Below are 24,522 nucleotides of genomic sequence, written 5' to 3' on the forward strand. Positions count from 1 at the left end.
AAAACTATTCTCAGCGCGGAGACCACCGGCACCCGTGCCCCAGAATCGAGACCCGGGGCGTTGCGTTGCGTGCGTACGCTTTGAAGTTTGACCATCCGCAGGTCAGGCACGAGTTCTTCAGGGCTGCAACACGGGGCGCGCAGCAATGTTAAGGACCTCCCGGAGCCCTGCAGCCACGCGGCCAGCAGACGCAGGGGCAGGTCTCGTCGCAAACCTCGTCGCGGCGCGGATGGGGACCGGTCGACACGAGGGGATATCATCAACAGCGACCACGAACCCGGAAAACGTGGTAGAGACGTAGGACTCGTAGTAATCCACAGGCGGAGCACAACACACAGTCGGTGAACCTGGAAAAAGCCCCAGGCGAACTCCTGCGTTGTTATTGACCGATCGACGACGGCTACATGCTGACATGTTGCGACACGTTTGGTGATTATTTACATCCAGAGACGCCGGCGAGCAGAGTGACATGTCCGAGTCTCAGCTACACGCCCATTTCACGCACGCGTGCAGCTCGAACTGGAAGGCGGGCAGAGAGGCAGCCGCATGCAGCCCCCGGACAAGCCTAGGACATCTTGGCGTGCTGCGCGCGCTGCCTCTCGACGTACTCGAAGAGGCTGCCGTCGTACACGCGCCGCATGGCCTCCCGCGACAGGTACCCCTCCTCGTCCCGCGCCAGCACGTACAGGATCGTCCACTCCAGCTTCGCCGCGAACCTGCGATTACATAGATGATGATGGCATCAGCCAAGAACGAAGGCCTCATCGCTCGTGTCATCTGGGGAAAATCTGGGGGCGTTTCGGTCAGTGGGCTCACCAGCCGTAGAAATCGAACACCTCCCTGAACCCCTCGGTCATCGACCACAGCTCCCTGTAGGTGAGCCGGTCGGGGGAGGTCCGCGCGTACTTGCTGAACATGTTCTCGAAGTTCACCGGCATGAACCTGAACCACCCGCCGTACCCCCGGCAAATTGACATTTGGGGAAATGGTCATAGAGATCAGGTCTTTAATTTGTTCAGTGACTGCAGATGGTAACAGTACCAGAAGAGAAGATCAGTACCTGCCCTCGTTGTCATAGGTCCCGGAGTCGCTGCCGTGCTTGCTCTTGTGGATGTTGTGCACGTAGATCGGGAACAGGGGGGACGGCAGCCAGCCCTGCGGTCACGAATCCCGCGCGGTTAAGGTTCAGATGAAAAGTTACCGTGCCGACGGAACACTTAAAAATTCAGACGAACAAATGGATCTTTGGAGGTGGTACTCACAGGCAGAGTTGCGTAGCTCATGGTCCCGTTCACGATGAGCGCGATCAGGAACGACATGATCATGTTGAATCCGAGCGCGCGGCATCCTATAGACATCGATGTTAATAATGCATCATCGCATCTCTCGATTTCATCAGTGCAGGGATATAAAGAATTACTAGCACATGAACTAGAGGGCCGGGAGATGCAGCCATGGCGTAGTACCTTGGTAGGTCTCCCAGGGGTAGATGATGCCGTTGTCGTCGCGGTCGAAGAAGGCGACGTGCTGCTGCATCACGCTCATGTGGTGGTGCCTGTGTCCGTCCGTGCTGCCGTCAGGGTGGTAGATGTCCGGGACCGCAAGAGCTCGCGCCAAATCTGCCCGTATCAGCCCATCGCCATGGATGAATACATCAGAAATTTTCAAGCTGTTAGATAACGTTAAGGGAACGGAAAGGACACGCCTTCTCACATGGCTTGGGGACGTGCTCCTCGAGGTCGCCGCGGACGGGGCGCATCACGGTCACCGGCGACTGCAGCGCCACGATGGTCTGGGAGTCCTTCCCCTCCGTGGCCGACATGCCGTGGTACACGGCCCCGCCCTTGGCGTCGCCCAGCTCGCCCTTCACGTCCCCGGCGGTCTTATTGTCGCCGGCGTCGTCGCTCCTCACCACGTCCACAGCCTTGGCGCCGTCGCCGTCGTCCTTGCTCCCCTCCGCCGCCCTCGCCGCGGCGCGGTCGGCCTTGCGCGACTGCTTGGTCGTCGCCCCCTGCATCTCCGCGCGCACGACCGGACGGGATCGAAACTAGTGGAATGTGCGTGGTCGGAGTGAGTGAGAACCCAAGACAAAGCTTGCTAGCTAGCTTCCGGTTCCAGCGTAGGGAGTGTCCCCTGCCGCAGGGGACGCGTATATGAAGCGGCTCGGCGGGTCGCGAGACGTGGCGCGGCAGAGGACGCCGCGGCAAGCGACGTGTGGGCGTGCATGGCGCGGGGACCTGCGCGGCCGTAACGTGGCGCGGGACGCCACGCAGCGTGCGAGGCCTCTTCCGGAGGCTTCTGTTGGTGCCGTGAGGCCTGCAGCTCCATGTAGCCAGGTGCCCAGGCATCCCACTTTCAAGAGAAACTAAGCCTGGGGCTTGCAACTGAATTTGTTTTCACTGCTAGGCTTCCTTTTTCCCAACTTTATCACTATGTAAAAAGAAGATTTCCCATCACATCAAACTTATGGTACATGCATGGAGTACTAAATGTAGACGAAATCAAAAACTAATTATACAGTTTTGTTGTACTTTGCAAGACGACTCTTTTGAGCCTAATTAGTCAATATTTGGACAATAATTCACAAATACAAACGAAATATTATAGTTGCGCATTTATAACAAAATGAAAACTTTGTCACTTCTAATTTGTGAACTAAACAAGGTCCCAGCTTACCTGGAACAACGATTTGACTCTTTCATACATCTGCCTCGGTAACGTTACTACAATGTAGCGGTGGTTTTTGTTGGTTTGTCTCTAATTCGACAACCCTTGTTGCTACTGCTGATGCTGGTAGACATTACAGTAGCAACAAGGGTTGTCGAATTAGAGACAAACCAACAAAAACCACCGCTACATTGTAGTACCCTGCATTCCTAGTTTTTTATTACTAAAAATTTATCCCCGCAGAGCTATCGGTGGTTGCAGTAGACAGGAGTGTACATGCAGCTCTCGGCGTATTTCACCAGGTCTCGGGGGTATTGCAAACGGGTCCCCAAACCTGTAGCCAAAAGTTTATGGGAATTGGAGGCGAATGGAAATATCTGGAATCGGGGCAAACTGAGGTGAAGCGTACCAAGCTCATAAGCTTTTTGCAGCCACGGCGACAGCAATGTAAGCGGAGATGTTTCTGATGCTGGTGACGGGCACGAAGGTTGATACCTTTCAAGTTTCAATTCTCTCGAGTGACCTGATCAGCTAGTGCTTCCACTATTTAAATGAATAAAACCATCAGATTGCTTCACACCCAACCCTCCAAGTTCCTACACTTCGATAAATAGTATGGTCATAGGCTCCATTAAGAAAGTACTTACAGGCATCAAGAAGCATGTCCTCGTGGACATGGATGGCACAGGGATAACCAGACCAAGACCAAATTTGGTCACATTTTATAAACATGTTATGAAACACAAATCAGTTTTTCACTCATGAAGTCTGCATTTCGAATGGTACTGCAGATCTGACTCTGCTCACTTGAGTCCAGTTATATGCTTCTTCAGCAGTACATTCAGAATGCAAAGATGGATTTGACATGCCTTTGTATTTAAATTTTGGAGATGTTATAAGTCAACAAACCACATTTGCAAGACAACACCTCAACATTACAGCCTAGGTAGCAAAAGCTAACAAAAATTACCTCATTGAAGGAAGCCATCGTCTCAACAACATATTTTATGGATGTCCTTCCAACTCCTGACGTTCCAATCAGAACCGTAGGTTCGATGGACTGGAGAATAAATAAAGAAACATTAGTAAGATTTTGATGAATAACCACCAAAATAATAGTTGGACAACCAATCACAACACCAAAAAGATTTTGAGGCATAAGTAAAGGCAGCAGCTCTCATCGTCCTCTGCACTCGGAAGACGTGACTCTTGGAGAGCACGGGTGAGCATGGGAGAGGGGGGCTCGGGTACGGGAGAGAGGAGAGAGGGGAGGGTACGGGAGAGAGGAGAGGGTAGGTGGGAAAATTAGACTTTGAATACCAATTGTTGGCCAAATTGATCTTTCCATTCCACTCTTCCACAAAGGGGGATTTTGGGTACATACATGCCAACCATGGGTTTTTTCATAGAAGCTAAGCAAAGCATCTAAAGAGCATCTAAGTAAATAAAGTGCACACAGGCACATAAATAGATAAATAGCACACCCAACACACAAATGACTTAGTCTATCAGTGAGTTTGACAACTCCAGCGCCCACACATTCTTCCTCACACGCGGAGTCCACTTTCGCATGTCATGCCATACACGTCCCCTCAAAACGGCAGAGCTGAGCGGATCATTCGCACCACGAACAATATTCTCCGCTCCCTCCTCCTCCAGACGAGTCTTCCCCCCACATTTTGGGTTGAAGCTCTCTCCGCCGCGACATACCTCCTCAACATCCTGTGAACCAAGACCCTTGCTTTCTCCACACCGCACGAGGACATACCTCAACATCCTGCCAACCAAGACCCTTGCTTTATCCACACCGCACGAGGCCCTATACGGCACATCATCATCCTATGACCATCTTTGCGTCTTTCGCTTCTCAAGTTTGGTAGCCATGATTTTTTTGTAGGTTGCACCAGTTTGAAGGACCATGACGTTCCGGTTCAGGGGGCAGTGACTCCGGTCATCCCCTTCCCGGAGTGAAACTCGATCGATCAGGTCATTCAGCTGAGCCAGTTCCTCGCTGGCCAGGCGCGAAAGCCGCGGGGCAAGATGTCTGCTCAGTCCCTCTTCCATGATCTGCGCGACTGAGACTTCACCGCCGGTGGCGTGCGAGTGCAGCAGGGGAAACAACTCACTCACTCTGCCGGCTGATAGCCATCGATCGTGCCAGAAATTTGTTGCCGCTCCATCGTAGACCTTAGAACAGGTGATGGCGCGGTAGAGCGGCAGCAGTTCCTCTAGAGCTGCCCAGTGTGCGCCCTTGATGTCGCCTCACAGGTTCACAAGATCGACATGGCTTCGGGCCCAGCGCGCCCAGGACGATCCCTCGGGGTGGTGCAGGCGGTGAAGGAGTTTGAGCAAGAGGCTCTTGTTTTTTATGGTCAGGTCTTTGATGCCGAGTCCTCCTTGTTCTTTGGGCTGGCACGCTTGTTCCCAAGCAACAAGGCATTGAGCGCCGCTGACTATATCTTCCCCGGACCACGGGAAGCAACGTCGCCGGCGATTGAGAGCGTTAATTGTTCCTGGAGGAAGGAGCAGCACTGACATAGCGTAGGTGAGCTGGCTGTCCATGACGCTATTTATCAACACTGCCCGTCCCATTGGATTGAGCAAGGAGGCGCACCAGCCGCTGAGTTGCCTATCAGCTCGGGCAATGAGAGGGCTGAACGCGGATAGTTTCAGTTTCTCATTGGACAATGGCAGCCCCATATAGGTTTGGGGGAAGTTACCGAGCTGGCACCCAAGAATGCTCTGCAACGCTGGCACCGTTGAGCTGGTAACGTTCATGGGCACCATGGTGCTTTTGCTGAAGTTGATGTGCAGCCCTGTGGCTTCGGAGAACAAATCAAGCACCTGCTTCAGCGCCACTAGCCCATCGTGATCTGCCTTGAGGAGAATGAGGGTGTCATCGGCATATTGAAGAACAGGGCATGACTGTCCCGACGCGGCAGGGTGTGAGATCCTTCTGTTAACCTTGATCATCTGTTGCAGGACGTCCGCGACCAGGAGGAAGAGGTAGGGGGATAGATCCCCCTGCCGTAGGCTTCTTCCACAGGCAAACCACGGACCAGGAACTCCATTCACAAGGACAACAAGCTTCGAGCTTTGCAGCATGCCCACGACCCATTTGCTCCAGAGGGGTGGGAAGCCGCGCGCGCCCATGATGGCATTGAGGCTGTGCCAATCCACGGAGTCGAATGCTTTGGCGAAGTCGAGCTTCAGAACCAGGGTGGGTAGTTTGCGGCGGTGGTAGCACTGGACGAGCTCCATCGCGTAGATGAAATTCTCATAAATCGAATGCCCCTTGATGAATCCTGTCTGATCTGGATCAACAAGGTGGGGAATCTGGTGTTGTAGCCGTGACGTGAGCATCTTAGAGATGATCTTCAGGGAGCAATTTTGCAGGCAGATCGGGCGGTAGTCTCCCGGGGTTGTGGCAGCTGAGTTCTTGGGGATCATGTCGATGAAGGAGCGATTCAGTCGTTCAAGCTCCGCAGTGCCTGCCTGGAATGCCCAGGCCAGCTCCATGACCGCCGGCGCCACCGTGGCCCATGCTGCCGCGTAGAAAGATGGCCCGAAGCCGTCCAGTCTAGGGGAGCTGGCAGCTGAGTTCTTGGGGATCATGTCGATGAAGGAGCGATTCAGTCGTTCAAGCTCCGCAGTGCCTGCCTGGAATGCCCAGGCCAGCTCCATGACCGCCGGCGCCACCGTGGCCCATGCTGCCGCGTAGAAAGATGGCCCGAAGCCGTCCAGTCTAGGGGAGCTGGCCCTGTTCATCGAGCACACCGCGGCGCGCGCTTCCGGTTCCGTGAACGGCGCCAGCAGAGGCGGCCCATCAACCCGCACCGGGTCGGCGTAGAGCGCCGCGACGTCGATGGAGCCCGGAGTCGCCGTGTTGCGCGCTCAGCAGCCCACGGAGGTGGGATGTCAGCGCGTTCGTCTTGTCTTGGTGCGAGGAGACCACGACGCTGTCAACCTCCAGAGCCCGGATGTTGTTGCGGCGCAGGCGGTGAGTGGCCTGCGCATGGAAGAAGCTAGTGTTCGCGTCTCCTCGTATGGCGCGGTGCTTCCCGCGTTGCTTCCAGTATGACGAGATGGTATCTACCTCCCAAATCCCCCGGGATACCCTTCATCCTATTCTTTTTGTTTCCCTTCTCCGCTTCCTTTGACCTGCAGCAGGCAGCTGCTCCGGCATTTTTTATCGTCTTAGATTTTGTCTCGCCCTCTTTGTCTCTCCGCGTCGTCGCCTGCTAATCCAATGCTGTCATCGCGCTCGTCTCATAGACATCACGATCCGATGTCTTTGTTTCTTCCGTTTATTTTAGGCGAAACCGATGGTACCGTAGTATATGATATAGCTGCGCCTGCTTCGCGTGTCCAAGGCTCGCCTGAATCGGTGAATCCAAGGGAAATCGCAGGTTTTCGCGACCAATTCGTCTCGTTTGCTGGCTGTTCGAAGGTGAGATTCCTTTCATAGATTTCACCCGTGATATATCAAGTTCTTGCCACTTTTCTCTTGTACAGATTTTTTTTTATCGGTGATCAGTTTTAGGACTGCTTCTTTTTCTTTTCGTTGCGTGTGTCATCTTAAAAACTCGTAATCTCTCATTTTTCATCCCCTCACGTTCTCAACTTTGCGCAATTCAAGCACGGATGACTTGCCGCGTTCATTCTTCGCAGCAAGGCTTCCCTTTTCTGCACAGCCTATGCAATTTTAGCAAGGTACTCTGTAGCTGGCTTTCCCCTCTCTGTACTCTGAAACTGAACTCCATAAACTTTCTTTTTTTTTTCGAAAAGTAACTCCATAAACTTTCATCTTAGGAAAATCTGCTATAAATATGACAATTTGTGCATAAACACCATGTACTGGTTAACTGGTACATGCCGGAAACTTATCCAGTTCTATCTTCTCAATAATTTGTACCACTCATCACAGTTATCATGCTGACTCCAGTCATCTACTACCCTAAATTTGATTGAAGGCTTGATAACTGAATTCAGGCACACGGTAGTCGAAAGCCAGATTCACAAAATTTCCAGTACCAAAGCTCTACAAATGTTTTCCTCCTAGAACTTGAAGTTCTGAACATGTGCGTTGTTTTTGCAGATGGAGAACTAACTAGCAGTCACCAGTCAAATGCCATTTCTTACAAGTCCTTGTATCCTCATGATATGGCTCTACAGTCTTTGCCTGCTAGTACCGGGGCACCTTGTTCAACATCTGTGGCATCATCTTCCAGTACTTTCTCCACGGTTATTGTGCATGGGCGTTTTCCTAATGTGACACCATCAATTGTTCATTCTTTGAATACTGAAATCTGGTCCTCTGACCCAATATCCTATTCTGGAGTATCAGAACAACTTTTAGGGGGTAATTACCCTGTACTACCTGCTGAAGCAACACATTCTGCGGACCAACTTGGTGATTTACTGAATAACAATGACATTGGTGTTGAGAAACTGCCAGATTGTGGTCCTGTTAGAGAACCTAATGAATCTGACGACAGAGATGAATGGTTAAGATGCTTGGTGACTGGAGGTTTGGATGATATTATTACTGCTGACATGACTTTGAACTATCCACAAATGGTAATTTAGCTCAAAAGAAGTAGTGAGTAGTGACTAGTGATGTAATGTTTACTTGATCATGGAAACTGAGACTGGCATTGGACATGTTATTTAAATTGTTAGGTAGTTGGCCCCATATATTTCTGGAACAGTTCCATGTTATGTTCCTTGATATGCTCAAGTTAGAGCTGACATGTTTCCTTTTTACACAGGCTGAATCTGCACCAGTTTCCTCATATCTAAATTCTGAGACACGGCAGGATGAGCACATAGTCCATCAATTAGTTTCAGTTCCTACAATTCCTGGGCAGTTGTATCCTACTGTTTCTCCTCCAGCAACTATAAATGTCCATTCACCCCTCAGGACCAAGGTGCGAAGACGATGGACTACGGAAATGCATGATCGTTTCGTAGATGCCGTCAACCAGCTCGGTGGCTGTGAAAGTAAAATCTCAGCACTGTGATCACCTCTATCCTCGTCCACAGTACAATAGGTTTCCTATTGCCTCTCATTATCTTTGAACAAATGCAGATGCTAAACCTAAAGCCATTCTTGACATCATGAATGTTGAAGGTCTGACACGTGAGCAGGTGAAAAGCCACTTGCAGGTATGCTCACCTCCAAAATGAAATTAGTTGCGCAACAATAGTTTCTGTTTTAAAAGTTTGCTAATTAAAGGCAATGCTCAAGGCAGAAATACAAATTGGCTCAAGTTAGGCATCGCCCATCTGAAGGTCAGCTATCGATGGTTGTTCAAACCAGTACTTTTCACTTGCTTGAATTATTTTACTGTTTCCCATCATTATCAGCACCGTGCAATTTAGAATTTTGTATGTGTTATACATTCTTTCGTTCTCAAAGAAATACTTGCACTCAAGTCCCATATTTATCCAGTTCGTTGCATTGACCAGTTGCAGGCACATCAGTAGATACGGCGACGTCTAATGAAGGCATACCTTCAGATGTACAGATGTGAGTTACAATTTCGTCTCCATGTGCAAGCCTATTTTATTTTTATACTGTTGCTGGTGCAAGAGTAGCTTCTTAAGCATCAATGAAGAAACCTAAGCTTTTGCAAGTAATCATTTGGCATGCTTCTACTGATACCAATCGAATGACTCAACTCAACTCTTTGTTCTGATGGCTGGTGTTTTCAGTAGCCAAATACTCTTGTCCTTTCAAGATGCATACCCCTAGCCTTATTTTCTTCACCCTGGAAAATCTCACTGCTTGTTTAATGCCACTTTAATCAAGGATCGTTAGTTGCACAGAAAAAAATATGTGACTATTTAAGTTTTGTTTGGCAGACGCATTCAAGAATTTGCATTACAGGTGCAGATAGAATTTCAGAAGAAACTTCACGAGATGGTAGAGAGGACACGTCGTGATTTACTCGAGGTACACTTTCATTGAGTTTACTTTGAATGTTAATCTTCTATTACATTTGGGCTATCTACATAATCTTTTATGTAATGCTTTTGACTCTCTAAAGGTAATATAATCTTACAGTTAACCACTAAATTATATCACCGTGCATTCGAGATAGGTTCTAACAGTGCATTATTATGTGGTGTCATATGTTCAAAAGTACATATTAATGATAATCAATATTGGGAGTTTGGGACACGCCTTTCATCTTGGCATGTGCACGAGATAAGAAATCTTATCCCCAATGCATTCGGTACTTGTTGTGCCATAGATTCACAGAAGCGTACTAGAGAAACATGTGATGAGTCTACACGAGCTCGAGGAGCGGCAGAATCTCAACACAGACCGCAGCATATTGCATCTTCTTCCCAGTCCAGCAGCGGGAGCAGCCGCCCCTCCTTCAGCTCTGTCGGCAGGGGGCTCCATAGGGGTGTGCGGCGAGGGAAGCAGAACTGCAGCATTGGTTGAAGATGTCCAGGCGTCAGAGGCTGGCTCACTTGGCAACAAGGCAGGAGCATGACTGCATGACCATCTGTTGATCCAGTCTTCCATGCCTGTTTCTACCTGGTGTTTTATCTTTTGCGTCTGTAAATAACAGTAGAACGAGTGAAAACAGTGAGGCGTAGATACGCCTACGTTTAGCATCAGTTGGTAGCATGAGCTTTTGAACCCTGCAATAAGGATCTGTATACAATGATCTGAAGAATCAACTGTTGCAGTACCGGCATTTCACTCCAGATGCACAACCTGTACCCATGGTAACGATATTGATGTTTATGTACTTTGATGCTGAGTACTGAACTGGTGAAGTGAGACAGAAACGGGCCAATTTGGTGAAATGGGTTGTGGTTATCCTTATATGAACTTGTGTAAAGTAGGATGCCAGTCTGGAAAGGCTACCTAGAGTGGTCACTGAAAGTTGCAAGGAAGCCTAACTGGATTAGTTTCACTGCAATATTAGTACACGATACACTTGTCTGTTTCAAGCAGACAATGACAGGGCAAACTGCATACGCATTTAGGCTTGTAGTCACATTTTCATTTTCATAAGACTAATCCTAGTGCAGGTTTCATAGAGGTTTCATGCACATTAATTAGGTGCCATGTCAGCATTTTTGATGATGTGGCAATGAGTTAATGAGGAGAGAGGTAAGAGGGATTTCGTCTAGATGAAATCATGTATGCACAGTTACCAACACAGTTTGTGTCTTGCATGTAGTGCATATGAAACTACACCATGAAATTTTGCATTGTAGAGGTAGTTTCAAATACAATTTCATTTTCATGTTGCTTATGTGGCTATCTTGAAAACATCAAAATGAAACTCTCCATTGGGATTAGCCTAACTGGAGTTTGACCAATTCCTCATCTTTTACTTCTTGGAAATCTAGAAGAGATCAACAGACAACCTATTATTAACTACGAATTATTGCTACCTGGATCTAGATGGACGCAACTCATGGGAATTTCATGGTGCACTGAGGCCGATCTCACGGTTTTTTCCCGGCCCGACGTCGCCGACGCCGTGATACCTCTTCCATGGCTTGTAGTCCTTCCGCTCCAGCATCCTCTCCACCTCCTCGAACTGCAGGCCCTTGGTCTCCGGCACGGTGAAGAAGACGATGACGAGCGCCAGGGAGGAGACTCCGCAGAAGAGGAAGAAGGTGGCCGCCGTGCCGAGCGCCTTGGTCAGGGACAGGAACGTCTGCGTGACGATGAGGTTGGAGACCCAGTTGGCCACGGCCGCGATGCCGCCGCAGATGCCCCTGAACCGCAGCGGGTAGATCTCCGAGTTGACGATCCACGGCACCGTGCCCATGCCGGGGGAGTAGGAGACGATGTACGCGCCCAGGCCGATCAGCGCCAGCCACCCGAAGTTGTTCGGGCACCCCTCCGTGTAGAACTCCCGATGGCCCGCGCGGCACGTCCGCCGCGACGCGTCGTTCAGCGCCAAGCACGCTCCCGGAAGCAGCTGCAAGTCCGACGAGATCACCATTAGCGATTCCGGCAAGATGGGAATGGAGACTTGAAATTAAAAAAAAATGTTGCAATGAAAGGCTTGCCTTGTCTCCCTGGTGAGCGCAGAAGCCGCAAGTGGAGGCGGCCTTGAGGCAGTTCACGCAGCTCCAGCGGACGTTCGGGTTGAACCCGGGGCACGCCTGGGTCTGGTTCGCGAGCAGCCGGGTCTCCAGGTCGCTGACGGGCGGGGCGTGGTGCGCGGCGCCCAGGAACGTGCCGCCGAGCACGGCGAGCCACACGATGATGCCGACCAGGCTGATGAGCATTAGGCGCCTCCGGCCGGCCCTGTCCACGAAGAACATGCTCACGACCGAGCCGATGGCGTTCAGGCCCGAGGTGATGAGGGAGAGCGCCATGGCCGTGTTGTTGGACGCGAAGCCGGCCAGCTGCACGATCGTCGGACTGTAGTACATGACGGTGTTGATGCCCACGAACTGCTGCGCGACCTGGACGATGACGCCGGCCATCAGCCCCCGCCGGACGACCTTGCTGCCGAGCGCTTTCCTCAGCTTGCCAATCAGGCCCTGCTCGCCGATGGAACCCTCAAGCCGCACCTCTTCTTCGACAGACTGGCGCATGGCGTCAATCTCTTGCTCGACCTCATTCGCAGGGTAAATCTTCCGCAAGATTGATTCAGCTTCCTCTTTCCTACCCTGGTTGTTTCACCAAGAGAGAAAAACTTCAAAGTAGTTTCCCTTTTTCTTTTTCAGCAAAATCATTTTTTATCTTGGCAGTGACAATTTACTACATTACTACATAGTAGATAGTACAGACAGCAGTATAGTATTTGGATCCTAAGATGATTACTGCATATGAACTACTTTTTGTGCATAAACACACACCAACCTTCCTGTAAAGCCACCTTGGTGATTCTGGCAGCATCAGCATCAGTATGAACTGGACCAGGGCAGGAACCCCTGCAATGCCAAGCATCCACCTCCAGGTTCCTGGCACCTGACACGAGTCATGGAGATAACGTAAATGCAACTCCTTGCCAAAATAAAGGTTTCCCAAATTTGTAGAAGATGACGAGTGTAATGTCAGTACCTTAGTGAAGGCTAGATTAATGAGGTATGCCAAGAACTGGCCACCAGTGATGAGAAGACCATTTGTGCTCACAAGAGCACCTCTGATCCTAGCAGGCGAGGCTTCAGAGATGTACAGAGGAGCTGTCATGGAAGCCATTCCAACACCAAGACCAACAAAGACCCTCCCAACAATGATTACTGTAGGTGTTGGGGAAAAGGCCATGATCACAGCACCTCCAAAGAACAGGGCATCAGCAATTATGATGGAAGGCCTCCTTCCAAACTTGTCATTCATCCAGCCACCAAATGCAGCTCCAACTATAGCTCCAGCAACGGCCATACTGACTATTGTTTCCTGTTATGTGTAATAAACCGAGACATCACATGTTAGTCTCATACTTCTCTTTCTTTCTGAAGAAAAACATGTTAGCCCCATACTTGAACCAGAGAGAGGCCGTACCCTTAATACAGTGCTCTTTTCCACCGCAGCGAAATCATCTCGAATGTACAAAAGTGCTCCAGATATGACACCTAGCAGAGCATAATTGTTAACAGGATGACAAATTAATCAGCTAGATTATGAACTTCTAAAGTATGTAAGTGGGATGAACATGGCTAGCAGGAAATTAAATCAGAATGCCTAAACATTTTAGAAGCATATATGCACTGAATGCACCACAATATTAATAGGGCGTTGCTAGCGCCCGGACGTCCGATGGGAACTTCCATCGGACGCTCCATTGCAACATTCAAAAACAACATCTGCAACATCGAAAGTATGAGGTTGCAACATTGAAAAATATGCGAAAAATCGTTCAATGTAAACATCGTTTCTGATTAAAAAATTTCCCGCCGCAACATCAAGCGCATGTTTCATGCAACATCTAGATCTACTTCGCAACATCAACATGAAATTCTTGCAATATTTTTCTGAAACATCCGAAACACGTGAAACATACACTTGCAACATGCAGAAACATCTCGTCGGCCATGGAGACCACTTCCCGCCACGCGCGCCCATGGCTGCCGGCCTCGCTCACTGACAGCCTCGCCGCGCCATGCGTCATGCTGGGAGGCGACGGACGGTGACGCAAAGGAGGTTGGGGCCACGCCCGAGAGGATGCGGATGACAAGCTCCAGGCGCGGGGGCCTCCATGGCCGGCAAGGCGGGGGCGCGATCCGGGCACGTCGAGGTGCCTCCATGGCTGGTGGGGCGGGGGCGAGCTTCGGGGCACAGCGGCCTCCATAGCCGGCAGGGTGGGGGCGAGGTCCAGGCGCGGCGCCCGCCATAGCCGGTGTGGCGAACTCCAAGGAGAAAGCAGAGCAGGAGTGAAGGATTTTGAGGGAAAGTATAGCAGGCAACCCAGCATGCAGCACTGCAGCAAATAGATAACTCTCGATCGGACTTGAGCTTGCAACTAGCTTGGTTGAAATGATACTTTGGGTCCGTCGCCCTGACGCTGTTTGAGTGGACCTGAGCGTCCGATATTTTCCGTCCGCGTCGGACATAGGATGGTTAGCATTACCGATATTAACATCATCGTGATATAGTTATGAAGTAAAAGGAGAATTTCCTGGAACTTGTTTTCATGAGAAATTCAAGGTGCTCAACAAAAACAGTTCTTTTTTGTAAAAATAAAACGGTAAAATGTCACTAAGAAAGAGAGACTGAACAACTAGTGATGTTGAAGTTGAAACTATATTATTTTCCCTCCAGAATACAGGCATATTATTTGGCGCATTAACTGTATTTCAATTCAAAATACTAAAATTGCATTTGTGAGAGAGAAGCCAAAGGAGCAGATTGAAACATGCATTAGCTATGCACCGCTATCTATCAAGTCAAAAGATTAATTGTTTTGTCTGCTATCATGTTCAGATACCTGTATCATATCCGAAAAGAAGACCACCGATGCCAGCAGACAGGACAAGCTGGAGGATATAAGGTTGTGTCCATGTCAGCCGCAAGCACTCCTTAAATCCTGCCTTATCTGCTACATTCACACCACCCTCCATTGCATCCAAGTGCCTTTACACACTGACGTAGGTTCAGATGTACTTGGTCAGTGGTCACGCACTTCACTGCATCGTTAAAACAGAAATTCACTGGAGTTAGCACGAAGATACAGGCTCTAGGAAATTCTGCTGGAAGAGCATATTACAAAAGTTGCTCAGTACGGCAAGCATCAGAATTTTTTATGTCGTTGTTCCTTCAAAAAAAGAATTTTTTATGTCAGAAAATACAAATTTCCGAGCATCAACATCAGTCAGAACATATCCAAAAAAATTGATGCGGGAGAAGGAAATAAGGGAATATCTCGTCAAAAGCTATCAGCCCTCTAGTGTAAATGTCGTGAAAGCATTGCGAAAGTTCCCATCAGGCTTATCCAAATCAAAAGGCGTGGAATCTTATCCCAATGCCTTTGCATGAAGAACAAAGAATATGTACTAGCTTATGTCCTCAAGCCATAATCCTATCTTTTGGAATTGCACACTCAGCATTGAGCATTGCATAGAACTAGTAATGCCCCAAAACCAATGCTGACTTGAAACACGCGTGATCTTACCCAACCATTGGGAAAAGGGAAAAAAATTCAAAATCAGATCAAATCTCCAGTGACGGAGCTAGTAAGGGGGCCATGACCCCCTCATGCATTCATGCTCCATGTACTACACCCTTGTACACACATACACACACGTGAATTTGCTATGTCGATTTGGCTTGGATTGTCGAAGTGTTATAAAAATGTTACTAGGTAGCCTGTCTCTGTATGATTTGTATGCAATCTTCATCTGAAACCGACCTCGAACGGCAGGATCTGCAGAGGGAACCCTCACACTGAACCCAACAACAACATCGCTTAATCCCCGTGAATCCCTTCAACAATATTGACGAGAGGAGAAACGAATGAGATGGAAACCCCGCAAAATAAAGCCGCAACCTCTCCGCGCGGAGGGAGGACGAGGACGAGGAGGAGGAGGAGAAACGAATGCATGCAGGGGCAAGGCAAGCCAGGAACCTCACCGAGAGACAAAGCGAGCGAGCAAAACCCCGCCGTCGAGTCGAGAGCCGCGCCCGCGCCGCCCAGCAGCGAAGTGCCCCCGACCCACCCAGCCCCCAGGGACGAGGAGGAGTCGATGACGAACGAGTCGGCCAAGTGACAGCGACGTCGCACGGCCGCGCAGCGCCTTGCCTGGATTTATTGCGGGCGCCGCGACGCCTCCTCCTCGCGCACTCGCACGCGGGGGGGTTCAATGCTGGGCGCGCGCCTGCCAGTCGAGTCGCGGCGGGGGTGCGCCTACGCACGGCGATGGCGATGGCGATGGCGATGGCGATGGCGATGCGATCCCGGCCGTACGAGCCCGAGTTGCGCGTGCGCGGAGGGAGGGCTCGGCTCGCCCGTCTGGCTGGTGTCTGCGGTTTGCCTGTCGTTCCCGCCCGCCTCGCGGCTACAAGCGCTGCGCGGTTGTTCGCTGCCGCCGCGAACCGCGCGGGATCCCTTGGACTCGCGCTTCTCCGTTCTACAGGCCGCCGGCGCGGGCGAACTAACAACTACTGAGTCTGAGGCGCGCGTGTCAGGGCCGGGGCTCGGGATGCCAAACCGTGGCGCGCTGGCGCGGGTGATGGGTGGTGCTGGTGCGGCAGTTTGTTGCACGCAAGTTCCCCGGATCGGAATCAGGCCTCCGTTTCTTTCGAAAAGGCAAAGGGAATCGGGTCCCAGGAACCGGAACTAGGAGGATTCGGGTGCCGAGTGCCGACCTGCTAAAGATAGCGTGTTCTGTTGCTTGGATCCGTCTGGAAGCACGAGAAAAACGTAACCGTCGAGGTTTTGTGTCATCCGTTCTCTGGTGAAAGAGTCGAGGTCTCACGAATCTTACCTACTTTTTATAGGTATATACTTTACGAACAACATTCGTAACAGTTACTATGACCAAGTAGAAGTTTATTAGGCCCCACTCACACGTATCTGAATCCTACGAGCTACGATGACGTTCAATTCTACCTCAATTCCCACGCGTTCTACTTTAGGATGTAACGCTTCCAACTTCCCTCCGTTTGAAATTTGTAGCATTTGACAAAAAAATTACTTTATTAATATTCTTTTTTTAAAAAAAAAAGTGGCACTAGTTCATTGGCCAACAAGATTTGACCCTTAAATGAAATTAGTAGAAATAAAAAAGAGTAAATGACACAAAGGAGCCGCTAAATCTGTCCAAAACCAAACATATTAGACTAAACAATTCCTCGTCAAGTTTATATAACCTGAAGGCAAAGGTTTAGTGAAAAATGATTGCATAGTGAACTAGTATCATCTGGAGTTAGCTAGGCGCCACTCGGTCAAAAGACTCCAAAGACATCGATGCTCAAGTATTTGGGATCAACTACGGTCATAGCTCTTCGAAGTTCGGTTGAATCTTTTCTTCGGATCTCAGGACAGGCAACACATTGAAAGGCATCAAAGAAAACGAAAGACCCACTTCAAAAGAAAGGAAGAAAACAAACACGAACAAAATTGTAGATTGCTGAGCTGACGTCTAGGGAAAAAAATGATTGCACCAGCCGGGAATCGAACCCGGGTCTGTACCGTGGCAGGGTACTATTCTACCACTAGACCACTGGTGCGTTTATGAACGCGGGGAATGATTAAATTTATTGTTACTAGTATAGAAGGTTGAACGACCGGTGACTTAACACAAAATAGGCGAGCATTACCCTTTTCTTTTTACAATCCCTGAAACGCTACTTGTGTTGATATTGATACGATCTGTCCGAGGACTCGCCACGCAGCATCTGATGCTGCAAGTCTGTTATGTTGTTTGAAGGACGTATAAACGTACGCCCGTATTTGGAAAATGGACGTCGGTTAACCTGTTCACACCTCACCTGTTTCCGGTTCCTGAAATGCAGTGCAGACACCAGCAATGTCCGCCTCAAGTTCGCACCAGAACATGAACATGTGTTAACTCACACGGCGACCAAACCCCCCACACACAGTAGAGGCGTGAAAGAAAGAGCGATTTGCACAAGGAAAATCATGCAAAAAAAGCATATCGGACAAGGGGCTAGTTAACTTCATCCTTTATGCATATCGGTGAATCAATATAGCAACAAAAAGGGATACGGCGTACAGAATGACCGATTAAGCCAACGACACTGGCAACGATACACCCGGGGCAAAAACGCACGGGCCGGAATTGGCACAGGAGCGGCCGGTACAAGAAACTAGCTTCTCGTCCCTACCACTACCAACTGAAAAACTGGCTAGCTTCACCTAATCCCAGACTTGCAGATTGGGCACAGTTTCTTCCTTCTCAGCCACTCGTCGATACACTGCAACGTGACAGAACAAAGTCGACATCAGATACACGGCAGAGCTCAGTGAAGGTTAGTGAAACATAACAATCAGACTGCATACCTCTTTATGGAACTTGTGAAAGCATGGTAGATGGCGGATGATATCTCCCACAGAGGGATTTTCAAGGCAGACAGCACAGGGCTCTTGGATGCTATTCAACTGTTGGAAACAGAGCATGGAAAACTAGTTAAGATTTTCAAACAATGAGGAAAGGAAAGAAAACATAGACCAGTTTGGAAGGTACCTGAACTACTGACTGTGGCAAATTATTGATCTGGCTTTCTGAAGCACCAGTGTGCTGGTGGTTATTTTCATCCAGTGCAAGTAGCGCGTCATAGTCATTTCTGCAACAGGAACTCCTTTAGGGCATGTTTGAAATTTCGTGCGATTTTTTGTTCAAGCGAGAGCTGTTACAGCAGCACAAATGCAGAAAAAGAAATTGCCCAACAAAAGAGTTTAAACAGATGCATACGCAGAAGATAGATTCATTTTTTGACAGTTCATCTTCAGAATAGATGACCCATGTGCACAAAGAATGGAATAGTTGTGTAAAACTTTCATTCAGAGCAATAACTAAATGAATCGAACATGCTAGACTGTTTGAGTTCTCCAATCAGTAAGGTAACACGAAAATAACAGACAAACAGGAGTATGATCACTTACAAATCAATGTTAGGTTGAATGCGCGAAGCAGCAGGATATCTTGCTAAAGCAGGTCCCTGAAAGTAGCACAGTAGAAGCTGTTAATTATCTTTGAGGATCGTTTCAGTAAAGCAATTAAAAACTTTTCACTCAATGAAGACTACCATCACAACATAGTTCAAGGAGCAGTTGAGAATGCCCCAGTGGTAAGTTAGAAGTCCAAAGCATCTGCCAGAAAAGTAGAAATACAAGCCAAGATATGATAGTACCTCTGTTGGCCGTAGATGAACATACAAACGATCCAGTATTTATCCAATCATATTCCAATGTCCATTAATAATCTATTAAATAGTAATACAACTGGAAAACTAAAAAGAAAGATGTATAATTATGTCTTATAATATCTCGACATTCTATGTGACAGTGAGTCGATTTGAATGGCAAGGAAGTCTAATAGCATGCTGGTTTGTCTAAAGTCTAAACAAAACCAGAAACTTTTCTTTACATAGGCGCCAATATATCAATAATACTTCACAGGTAATAAATGAAAAGGGCAAGGGAAAAAGATTACCGATCTGAAAGTTACTGGAGCAATATTCTGCAAATGGGAAACCATCCTGTTTGTTGTCGCCAATTCAGCCCTAAGAGCATTTAAACGGGAAACACGGGCACCTCTCTAAGCAAAAAGTGATAAAATGTGTCAATTTCAATAGAGACAACACAGCAAAGGGGGAACAATTTTTTCTGCAAGATCTATTAGCATATTTATTTTAATATAATATAGAAAAAAATCTTAACTTCATGTTCACCTAATTGCAAGAAAAGCTTGTAGAGATACTGGTCACATATGAGCTAGTTAAAACATCAAAATTGAGTTCAGTGCTCTCACAGTATTGTTTGGGGACCGCCTTACAGGCCTAGATGTGTGATGTGTGTCTTCTTCATGTTGAAGTGACATTGCTACGATTGCATCAATCTGTTTAAAGGAAAATTAACTGTTTTATGATCTTCAAGTCGAATGGAGTACTTAGGGGATGAGAATTACCTCTTCTGTAGGTGCAAAACAAGGAGATTCATTGTAAAGCTGCTCCTGAAGTTGGCGAGCCAGTAACTCATCTGACTCTAATTGTGCTTGTACGGTAGGATCAACAGAGGCTCCATTACTGTATCCACTCGAACTAGATGTAGCTTCAGCGGGTATGTCATTAATGGTTATTACAGGAATATCATGTCGAAGGCTGGTATGATTTCTGCCAGCTGTTATTTTTGATGATGGAATAAAAGAAGCTTCAGGTTCGTCACGAGCACTAGAGCTTTCATCGGGATGGGACGAAGTTGAGGCATATTTGCTTCTTCCTCTACCAATCATTATTGGTTTATTCCGCACCCTATTAGAGGCCATTATGGGTGCTCCAGATCCATGATCCTGACTAGATGGTGCGGAAGATCCAGATTCTCGTTCAGAATTGCAACTCAGCTTACCCATCAATGAAATGGGTAATTTACTTGTGTGGTTATGCGTTGTTTTCCAACCTTGCTCCTCATCCATATTAGGACTGTTGTTGTTTACAACAGAATAAGTTCCAGCAGCACTTAGAGAAATCCTGCAACACAGAGGTAACAAAAGTTCAAGCCATACAGCATGTAGACTCTTCAACGATACAGTGACCAGACAAACAAAGTATTCATTTCATATCAATACAAGGTATCTTGCTGAACTAAGTCAAATGGACAAAAAAGAATTTTGAAGTAATCAATTGGGTGTCATTGTAGTCCATGCCCATCAAGCTATAAATGTACTATCAGCTCAATTCAACTAATAATTTTCTACATATGCCCATTTGGCATGTTTTAGAACAGATGAGCTCAAATGTTTTCAGCTTATATAAGTCCCCAAACTACTATAGCACACAATGAACTCCCATCGTAAAAAAGAAGAGAATGATGTGAACTCATCTTTATGAGAACAGATAGGAGGACATACCTTCTCAGATTAGCCTCTCCAATTTGATCAACATCCAAGATATCACTGCTAATTTCCTTTCCTTTGTTGTTGCTGCCTGATAAACCAAGTTCAGAACAATTTTTGCTGTTGGCATGATACACAGACTGTGGAATTAAAGTCTTCCCAGCTCTGTCTGTTCTCAACTTTTTTGCTGCCCTTGTGTCCATACTGTATCCAGAGATCAATTTATCCTTCACTGCATATCTCTGCCTTGTCATTATTGGTGAATTATCAGTGAGATCAATCACATTGCCTTTGCCAATTGCATCAAGCTGAGGATGTGGATGGTTCAAATGTCCACTTTGAGAGCACATTTCCTGCTTTTCATCAGCATTTGCACTATTTTTGGCTATGTTAGAGGGAGAAATACATCCATTGCGGACCAGCTTTTTTGGACCCACATGCCTTTGAGGAACACCACATGGAGGGCTTGAAGGTCCTGCGATGGCCTTTTTAGTGACCAACTCCCCTTTGACCTCCCCAGAATTTGATCCTCGACAAATATCAGTACCTGCTACACCTTTCAGCCTATTGTTGGTGCTAGTACATGTTCTGTTTCGTGGTTTTCCCACTGGGATAGTAGGAAGACCTGATCCTACACCAAGAAAGCCTGCATTCCTATGATTTGCTTCTTGCTCACTAACCTTCCCATCTATAACTCTGCAGCTAGGGCTCCTTCCTCCAGTCACACTACAACTGATGTGGTCAGAAATGCTGCTGTTCTGATCCAAGACACGTTTTTCAGCCCTCTTTTCATTCTCAACAGATATTTCAGTCCTGTCAGATTTCTGTATGGAAAATTTTGCCTCAAGCTTTTCTGATAGTGCCAGAATCCGTGCCATTTCAGCTTGTTTGAAAATATGGTCAGTATCTGAAGGTGCAGGCAGGACACTACAAGCATTATCTTGACTTGTTGAACCATGCATGGGGTTATTCCTGGTTATAAATCTAATTCTGCGGCATGGTAATGGATTAGCAGCTGCCACTGTAACGTCCCTCCTAACAACAGAGCTGGATGCAGGGCATGTTGACTGTTGAATTCGGTCAGGAGTGTCAGGAACCTCAAGAATTTGATCAGAATTCATCTCAGCCATATACAACACTCTAGTTATTTAAGTTGCAGAAAACTTTCCCCTTCACCTGTAAATGTCAACTTAAAATTCAATAATTTGTCCTGTGCTTACTTCACAAAACAAGCATTTCTACATATAATGAGAACATTATCTATAAATAGCAATAAGAAATAAGAACATGCGATTGAGGATCTTAAAGTAGAAAGTACAGATGCTACATTTCAAGAAAATCTGAAAAAGTAGCATGTTCTAACAATGCGTGACAAGACTTTGATGACGACACATGGAAAGTGACACATAAGCGGTGAGGCAGCTCGTGGTACTCGCCATAGTCAGGAGTTGGAACAGTAGGTTGAAGCATTGTGAAAAAAAGGTTGGCACAAGGTAGACCAGGGACGGTGCAAGTAGACACCATTGAAGGGGCTCTTATATGGAGGGGTTGGCAGAAACAATCATATTTGAAGGCATCAGAAGGAGATAAAGTAAACATGGAGGGGATTGGGAAAGAGATAACGTATAGGTGGAGGAGGGGATCAGCAACAGTTGAACTGGTCCTAATGGTTCAAAGTTCAAGCAGATCACACTAGACTTGCTAGAAATGTGATTTGAAAACTGTACACAAAACACTTCCAAAAAGACAACTGAAGTAAGCAAGACATTCACCTGAACTAGGTGAATACTTTCTTTAAAAAGAATGCTTTTTGGACAAGTCCATCATAATTAAGTAGGATCAACAGTTTAAGACAAAAAGAGTTAACTTCAAGCATATTAAGCAGGTAGCAGCTTGCCTAATCTTCGAGTGGAAAATAGTATCTACCTGCTATGGTGTCTTGTGTCCTTTAATTGAAACAATTTAAAACAACAACCTGATCTATCAAGTTTTACCAAATCAGCCAACATGTTGTACTGCTACCATCTAGAAATCTAATAGCTAATTGACTCAGAACAGATTTCACACACTCCAGGATCTAAAGTAGATAAATAAATGGTGTTGTTACAACATTAGATTCTTAATCTTACCCAACTCTTATATTGAGGCTTACTAGCAGGTGACTGCTGCCTCGCTGGCCACCATGAACTGCGACTACATGCCACGACCTACGAGCCTACCCGCGGCCACCGCTCACGAAACTAGGGTTTTCAGGGTTCAGCCTCACCTGCTTATCCCCCCCTCTTCGGGGAGCTCAACGAGACAGGCGGTGCCAGGCCGATGCACGTCGGGCGACGTCCGCCTCCGGCGCACGAAGGATGGGATTCGGCGACGCCGCGGGTAGAAGGGCGCGCCGCAACAGGGTGGAGAAGAACCCCGTCCCCGTGGCGGATGGGAAAGAGCGCAAGGCCGCGTTGGAGGGCGGCGCCGGCGCGGAGGGAGAGGACACGCGGCGGGCGGGGGCGCGATTGGGAGGAACGCGAAATGCAGCCACGCAGCCCAGGGCGCATGGTATCCACATCAAATTACCGATAGAACCCTAAGGAAACGAGACGGTCTCGCCGTTGGGGAATCCATCAGGATGTCTAGAACCGGCGAAGAACCCTAGAACGCAATCATCTGACGGCAACGACGACGACGGCAATTACCTTGATTGTCCTCCCGATCTGATGGCGAGGCGCGGGATCCCCAAATCGTGCGAATCTGGGGCGATCCGGAGGAGGGGCTCCGGATTAGGGAGGCGGCGGCCGCGATAGCCACCTGCTCCCAACGGCCCTCTCCGATTTATCCCTCTCTCTCCCGCTTCGGGGTCTCTCTCCCCCCCACACACTCTCTTCCCCTTCGGTGTTCGGTTTGAGTTTGAAATCGTATTATCTCGTCGCGTCTCCTCGGGTTTGCCTTTCCGCTGCCGCCGCAAGGGGGGATCGGGTAAAGAATTGGTGGGCTCCGTTTTGTAACTGGTGGGCTCTGGTGGTGAATCCGGCTGTGTGTGACGCGCGACGGTTTCTGACGTGTGTAAGTGAGGTCAGCAGGTGCGCACGTGAGAGGAGCGACGTCTTGCTGGCGCGGGGAAGAGGCCACATGCTCACAATCGGGCCTTTTTTGTCATCGCTTCTGGTCCGTGGGCCTGTGGCCCAGCATCACGTAGGCAACTTTTGTTTTCCTTTTTTTTTCCATAAGATCTTTAGTTTTCCTTTGATCTTTCACTAAAAAACAAGCCTCTTAAGGGGTATTTCTTTCCAAAAACATATTCGAATTGTGTGATTTGTGAGTTAAAAAGGGGTTCTTCGTCTTGACGCAAGGTTTCTATATGTCCCAATAAACATTATTGTTTGAGATTTGCTAACCTCAAATGCTTGAGTTTTAACTCTCTCTCAATCAATTTTGTGGTTCGTTGGACCGACGATCGATGGATGACGACGATTGATGTGTTAACAGATCAACCGGGTCCGCCCGACGGCTGTTTGTGCGCCCGTTTAGCTGTTATCGGGTCGCCATTGTGTTGCCCGATCGTCTCGTGCGGTCTTGCAAAATCGTGAGATGAAATGTTGTGGCTTATAGAAGGCAGTTTACTGCATGCCATGGGGGGATGGGCTAATCCTAAGATTTTGGACTAGTTCTTTGGCTTTTCCTTTGACATTGTTTCTTTGATCTACAACATGTTCTTCAGTTCTCTAAAAATATTGGGAGTCAGTGGCAGATCTGTAGATACAAATCTTCATGTATTCTTTTTTTGGTTCATCATTTGCTAATTTTTGTGATCCCACATAGAGTTGTGTTCCTTATATGTGTCCTCCTGTCCGCACTCTCCTC

At 48.0% G+C, this 24,522-nt stretch overlaps 4 protein-coding genes and 1 non-coding gene across 9 annotated transcripts; 1 reads left to right on the forward strand and 4 right to left on the reverse strand.

Annotated features, from left to right (window-relative positions):
- Positions 1-342: 342 nt before the first annotated feature.
- LOC117865767 (peroxygenase) lies at positions 343-2,106 on the reverse strand. The gene is made up of 6 exons (XM_034750009.1): positions 1,714-2,106; positions 1,467-1,619; positions 1,263-1,348; positions 1,061-1,155; positions 817-942; positions 343-716 (listed from the first exon to the last, which is right to left on the reverse strand). Exons 1-6 carry the CDS (start codon positions 2,015-2,017, stop codon positions 566-568), a joined length of 915 nt encoding a protein of 304 aa, XP_034605900.1. The 5' UTR covers positions 2,018-2,106; the 3' UTR covers positions 343-565.
- Positions 2,107-6,599: 4,493 nt separating this feature from the next.
- Positions 6,600-10,456, forward strand: LOC117862376 (protein PHOSPHATE STARVATION RESPONSE 2). Of its 3 annotated transcripts, XM_034745833.2 has the most exons (9): positions 6,600-7,117; positions 7,307-7,380; positions 7,766-8,247; positions 8,439-8,670; positions 8,759-8,835; positions 8,922-8,961; positions 9,139-9,199; positions 9,535-9,625; positions 9,927-10,456. In XM_034745833.2, exons 3-9 carry the CDS (start codon positions 7,831-7,833, stop codon positions 10,173-10,175), a joined length of 1,167 nt encoding a protein of 388 aa, XP_034601724.1. In that variant the 5' UTR covers positions 6,600-7,117; positions 7,307-7,380; positions 7,766-7,830; the 3' UTR covers positions 10,176-10,456. The 3 variants fall into 3 exon arrangements, 2 of the variants coding, with proteins under 2 accessions (XP_034601724.1, XP_034601722.1); XM_034745831.2 differs by lacking the exon at positions 7,307-7,380 and having other exon boundaries at positions 6,798-7,117; XR_004641980.2 differs by lacking the exon at positions 7,307-7,380 and having other exon boundaries at positions 6,802-7,117; positions 9,560-9,625; positions 9,927-10,002.
- A 415-nt stretch (positions 10,457-10,871) lies between these two features.
- LOC117862375 (probable inositol transporter 2) lies at positions 10,872-16,292 on the reverse strand. 2 transcript variants are annotated; one of them, XM_034745829.2, is made up of 7 exons: positions 15,728-16,292; positions 14,586-14,784; positions 13,163-13,233; positions 12,722-13,057; positions 12,521-12,628; positions 11,719-12,327; positions 10,872-11,627 (listed from the first exon to the last, which is right to left on the reverse strand). In XM_034745829.2, the coding sequence occupies exons 2-7, from the start codon at positions 14,716-14,718 to the stop codon at positions 11,124-11,126; spliced, it is 1,761 nt and encodes a 586-aa protein (XP_034601720.1). In that variant the 5' UTR covers positions 14,719-14,784; positions 15,728-16,292; the 3' UTR covers positions 10,872-11,123. The 2 variants fall into 2 exon arrangements, with proteins under 2 accessions (XP_034601720.1, XP_072151099.1); XM_072294998.1 differs by lacking the exon at positions 15,728-16,292 and adding an exon at positions 15,507-15,673.
- A 963-nt stretch (positions 16,293-17,255) lies between these two features.
- On the reverse strand, positions 17,256-17,326 carry TRNAG-GCC (transfer RNA glycine (anticodon GCC)). Its single transcript has one exon. It is a non-coding gene; the product is annotated as a tRNA-Gly (tRNA).
- A 441-nt stretch (positions 17,327-17,767) lies between these two features.
- Positions 17,768-23,626, reverse strand: LOC117864078 (uncharacterized). Of its 2 annotated transcripts, XM_034748068.2 has the most exons (9): positions 23,358-23,625; positions 20,686-21,846; positions 19,747-20,305; positions 19,591-19,677; positions 19,273-19,377; positions 18,723-18,778; positions 18,304-18,403; positions 18,120-18,218; positions 17,768-18,034 (listed from the first exon to the last, which is right to left on the reverse strand). In XM_034748068.2, the coding sequence occupies exons 2-9, from the start codon at positions 21,798-21,800 to the stop codon at positions 17,972-17,974; spliced, it is 2,184 nt and encodes a 727-aa protein (XP_034603959.1). In that variant the 5' UTR covers positions 21,801-21,846; positions 23,358-23,625; the 3' UTR covers positions 17,768-17,971. The 2 variants fall into 2 exon arrangements, 1 of the variants encoding a protein (XP_034603959.1); XR_004642339.2 differs by lacking the exons at positions 17,768-18,034; positions 18,120-18,218 and having other exon boundaries at positions 18,321-18,403; positions 18,971-19,377; positions 23,358-23,626.
- Positions 23,627-24,522: the final 896 nt, after the last annotated feature.

This window comes from Setaria viridis, chromosome 7, assembly GCF_005286985.2.
Source record: "Setaria viridis chromosome 7, Setaria_viridis_v4.0, whole genome shotgun sequence".
NCBI lineage: Eukaryota > Viridiplantae > Streptophyta > Magnoliopsida > Poales > Poaceae > Setaria > Setaria viridis.

What these genes read in the sequence shown, in the direction of transcription:
- LOC117865767 (XM_034750009.1), bottom strand. Translation starts at nt 2,017, where the DNA reads ATGCAGGGGGCGACGACCAAGCAGTCGCGCAAGGCCGACCGCGCCGCG. An exon ending in GGAGCACGTCCCCAAGCCAT is followed by an intron (nt 1,620 to 1,713) that starts GTGAGAAGGCGT and finishes TGATACGGGCAG; the next exon opens with ATTTGGCGCGAGCTCTTGCG. An exon ending in TGAGCTACGCAACTCTGCCT is followed by an intron (nt 1,156 to 1,262) that starts GTGAGTACCACC and finishes TCGTGACCGCAG; the next exon opens with GGCTGGCTGCCGTCCCCCCT.
- LOC117862376 (XM_034745833.2), top strand. Translation starts at nt 7,831, where the DNA reads ATGGCTCTACAGTCTTTGCCTGCTAGTACCGGGGCACCTTGTTCAACA. An exon ending in TAGGCATCGCCCATCTGAAG is followed by an intron (nt 8,962 to 9,138) that starts GTCAGCTATCGA and finishes TGCATTGACCAG; the next exon opens with TTGCAGGCACATCAGTAGAT. An exon ending in ATACCTTCAGATGTACAGAT is followed by an intron (nt 9,200 to 9,534) that starts GTGAGTTACAAT and finishes TTTGTTTGGCAG; the next exon opens with ACGCATTCAAGAATTTGCAT.
- LOC117862375 (XM_034745829.2), bottom strand. Translation starts at nt 14,718, where the DNA reads ATGGAGGGTGGTGTGAATGTAGCAGATAAGGCAGGATTTAAGGAGTGC. An exon ending in TCTTTTCGGATATGATACAG is followed by an intron (nt 13,234 to 14,585) that starts GTATCTGAACAT and finishes ATGCTCTGCTAG; the next exon opens with GTGTCATATCTGGAGCACTT. An exon ending in CAAGGTGGCTTTACAGGAAG is followed by an intron (nt 12,328 to 12,520) that starts GTTGGTGTGTGT and finishes TGAAACAACCAG; the next exon opens with GGTAGGAAAGAGGAAGCTGA.
- LOC117864078 (XM_034748068.2), bottom strand. Translation starts at nt 21,800, where the DNA reads ATGGCTGAGATGAATTCTGATCAAATTCTTGAGGTTCCTGACACTCCT. An exon ending in GGAGAGGCTAATCTGAGAAG is followed by an intron (nt 20,306 to 20,685) that starts GTATGTCCTCCT and finishes TCTGTGTTGCAG; the next exon opens with GATTTCTCTAAGTGCTGCTG. An exon ending in TTCACAAGTTCCATAAAGAG is followed by an intron (nt 18,035 to 18,119) that starts GTATGCAGTCTG and finishes GTCACGTTGCAG; the next exon opens with TGTATCGACGAGTGGCTGAG.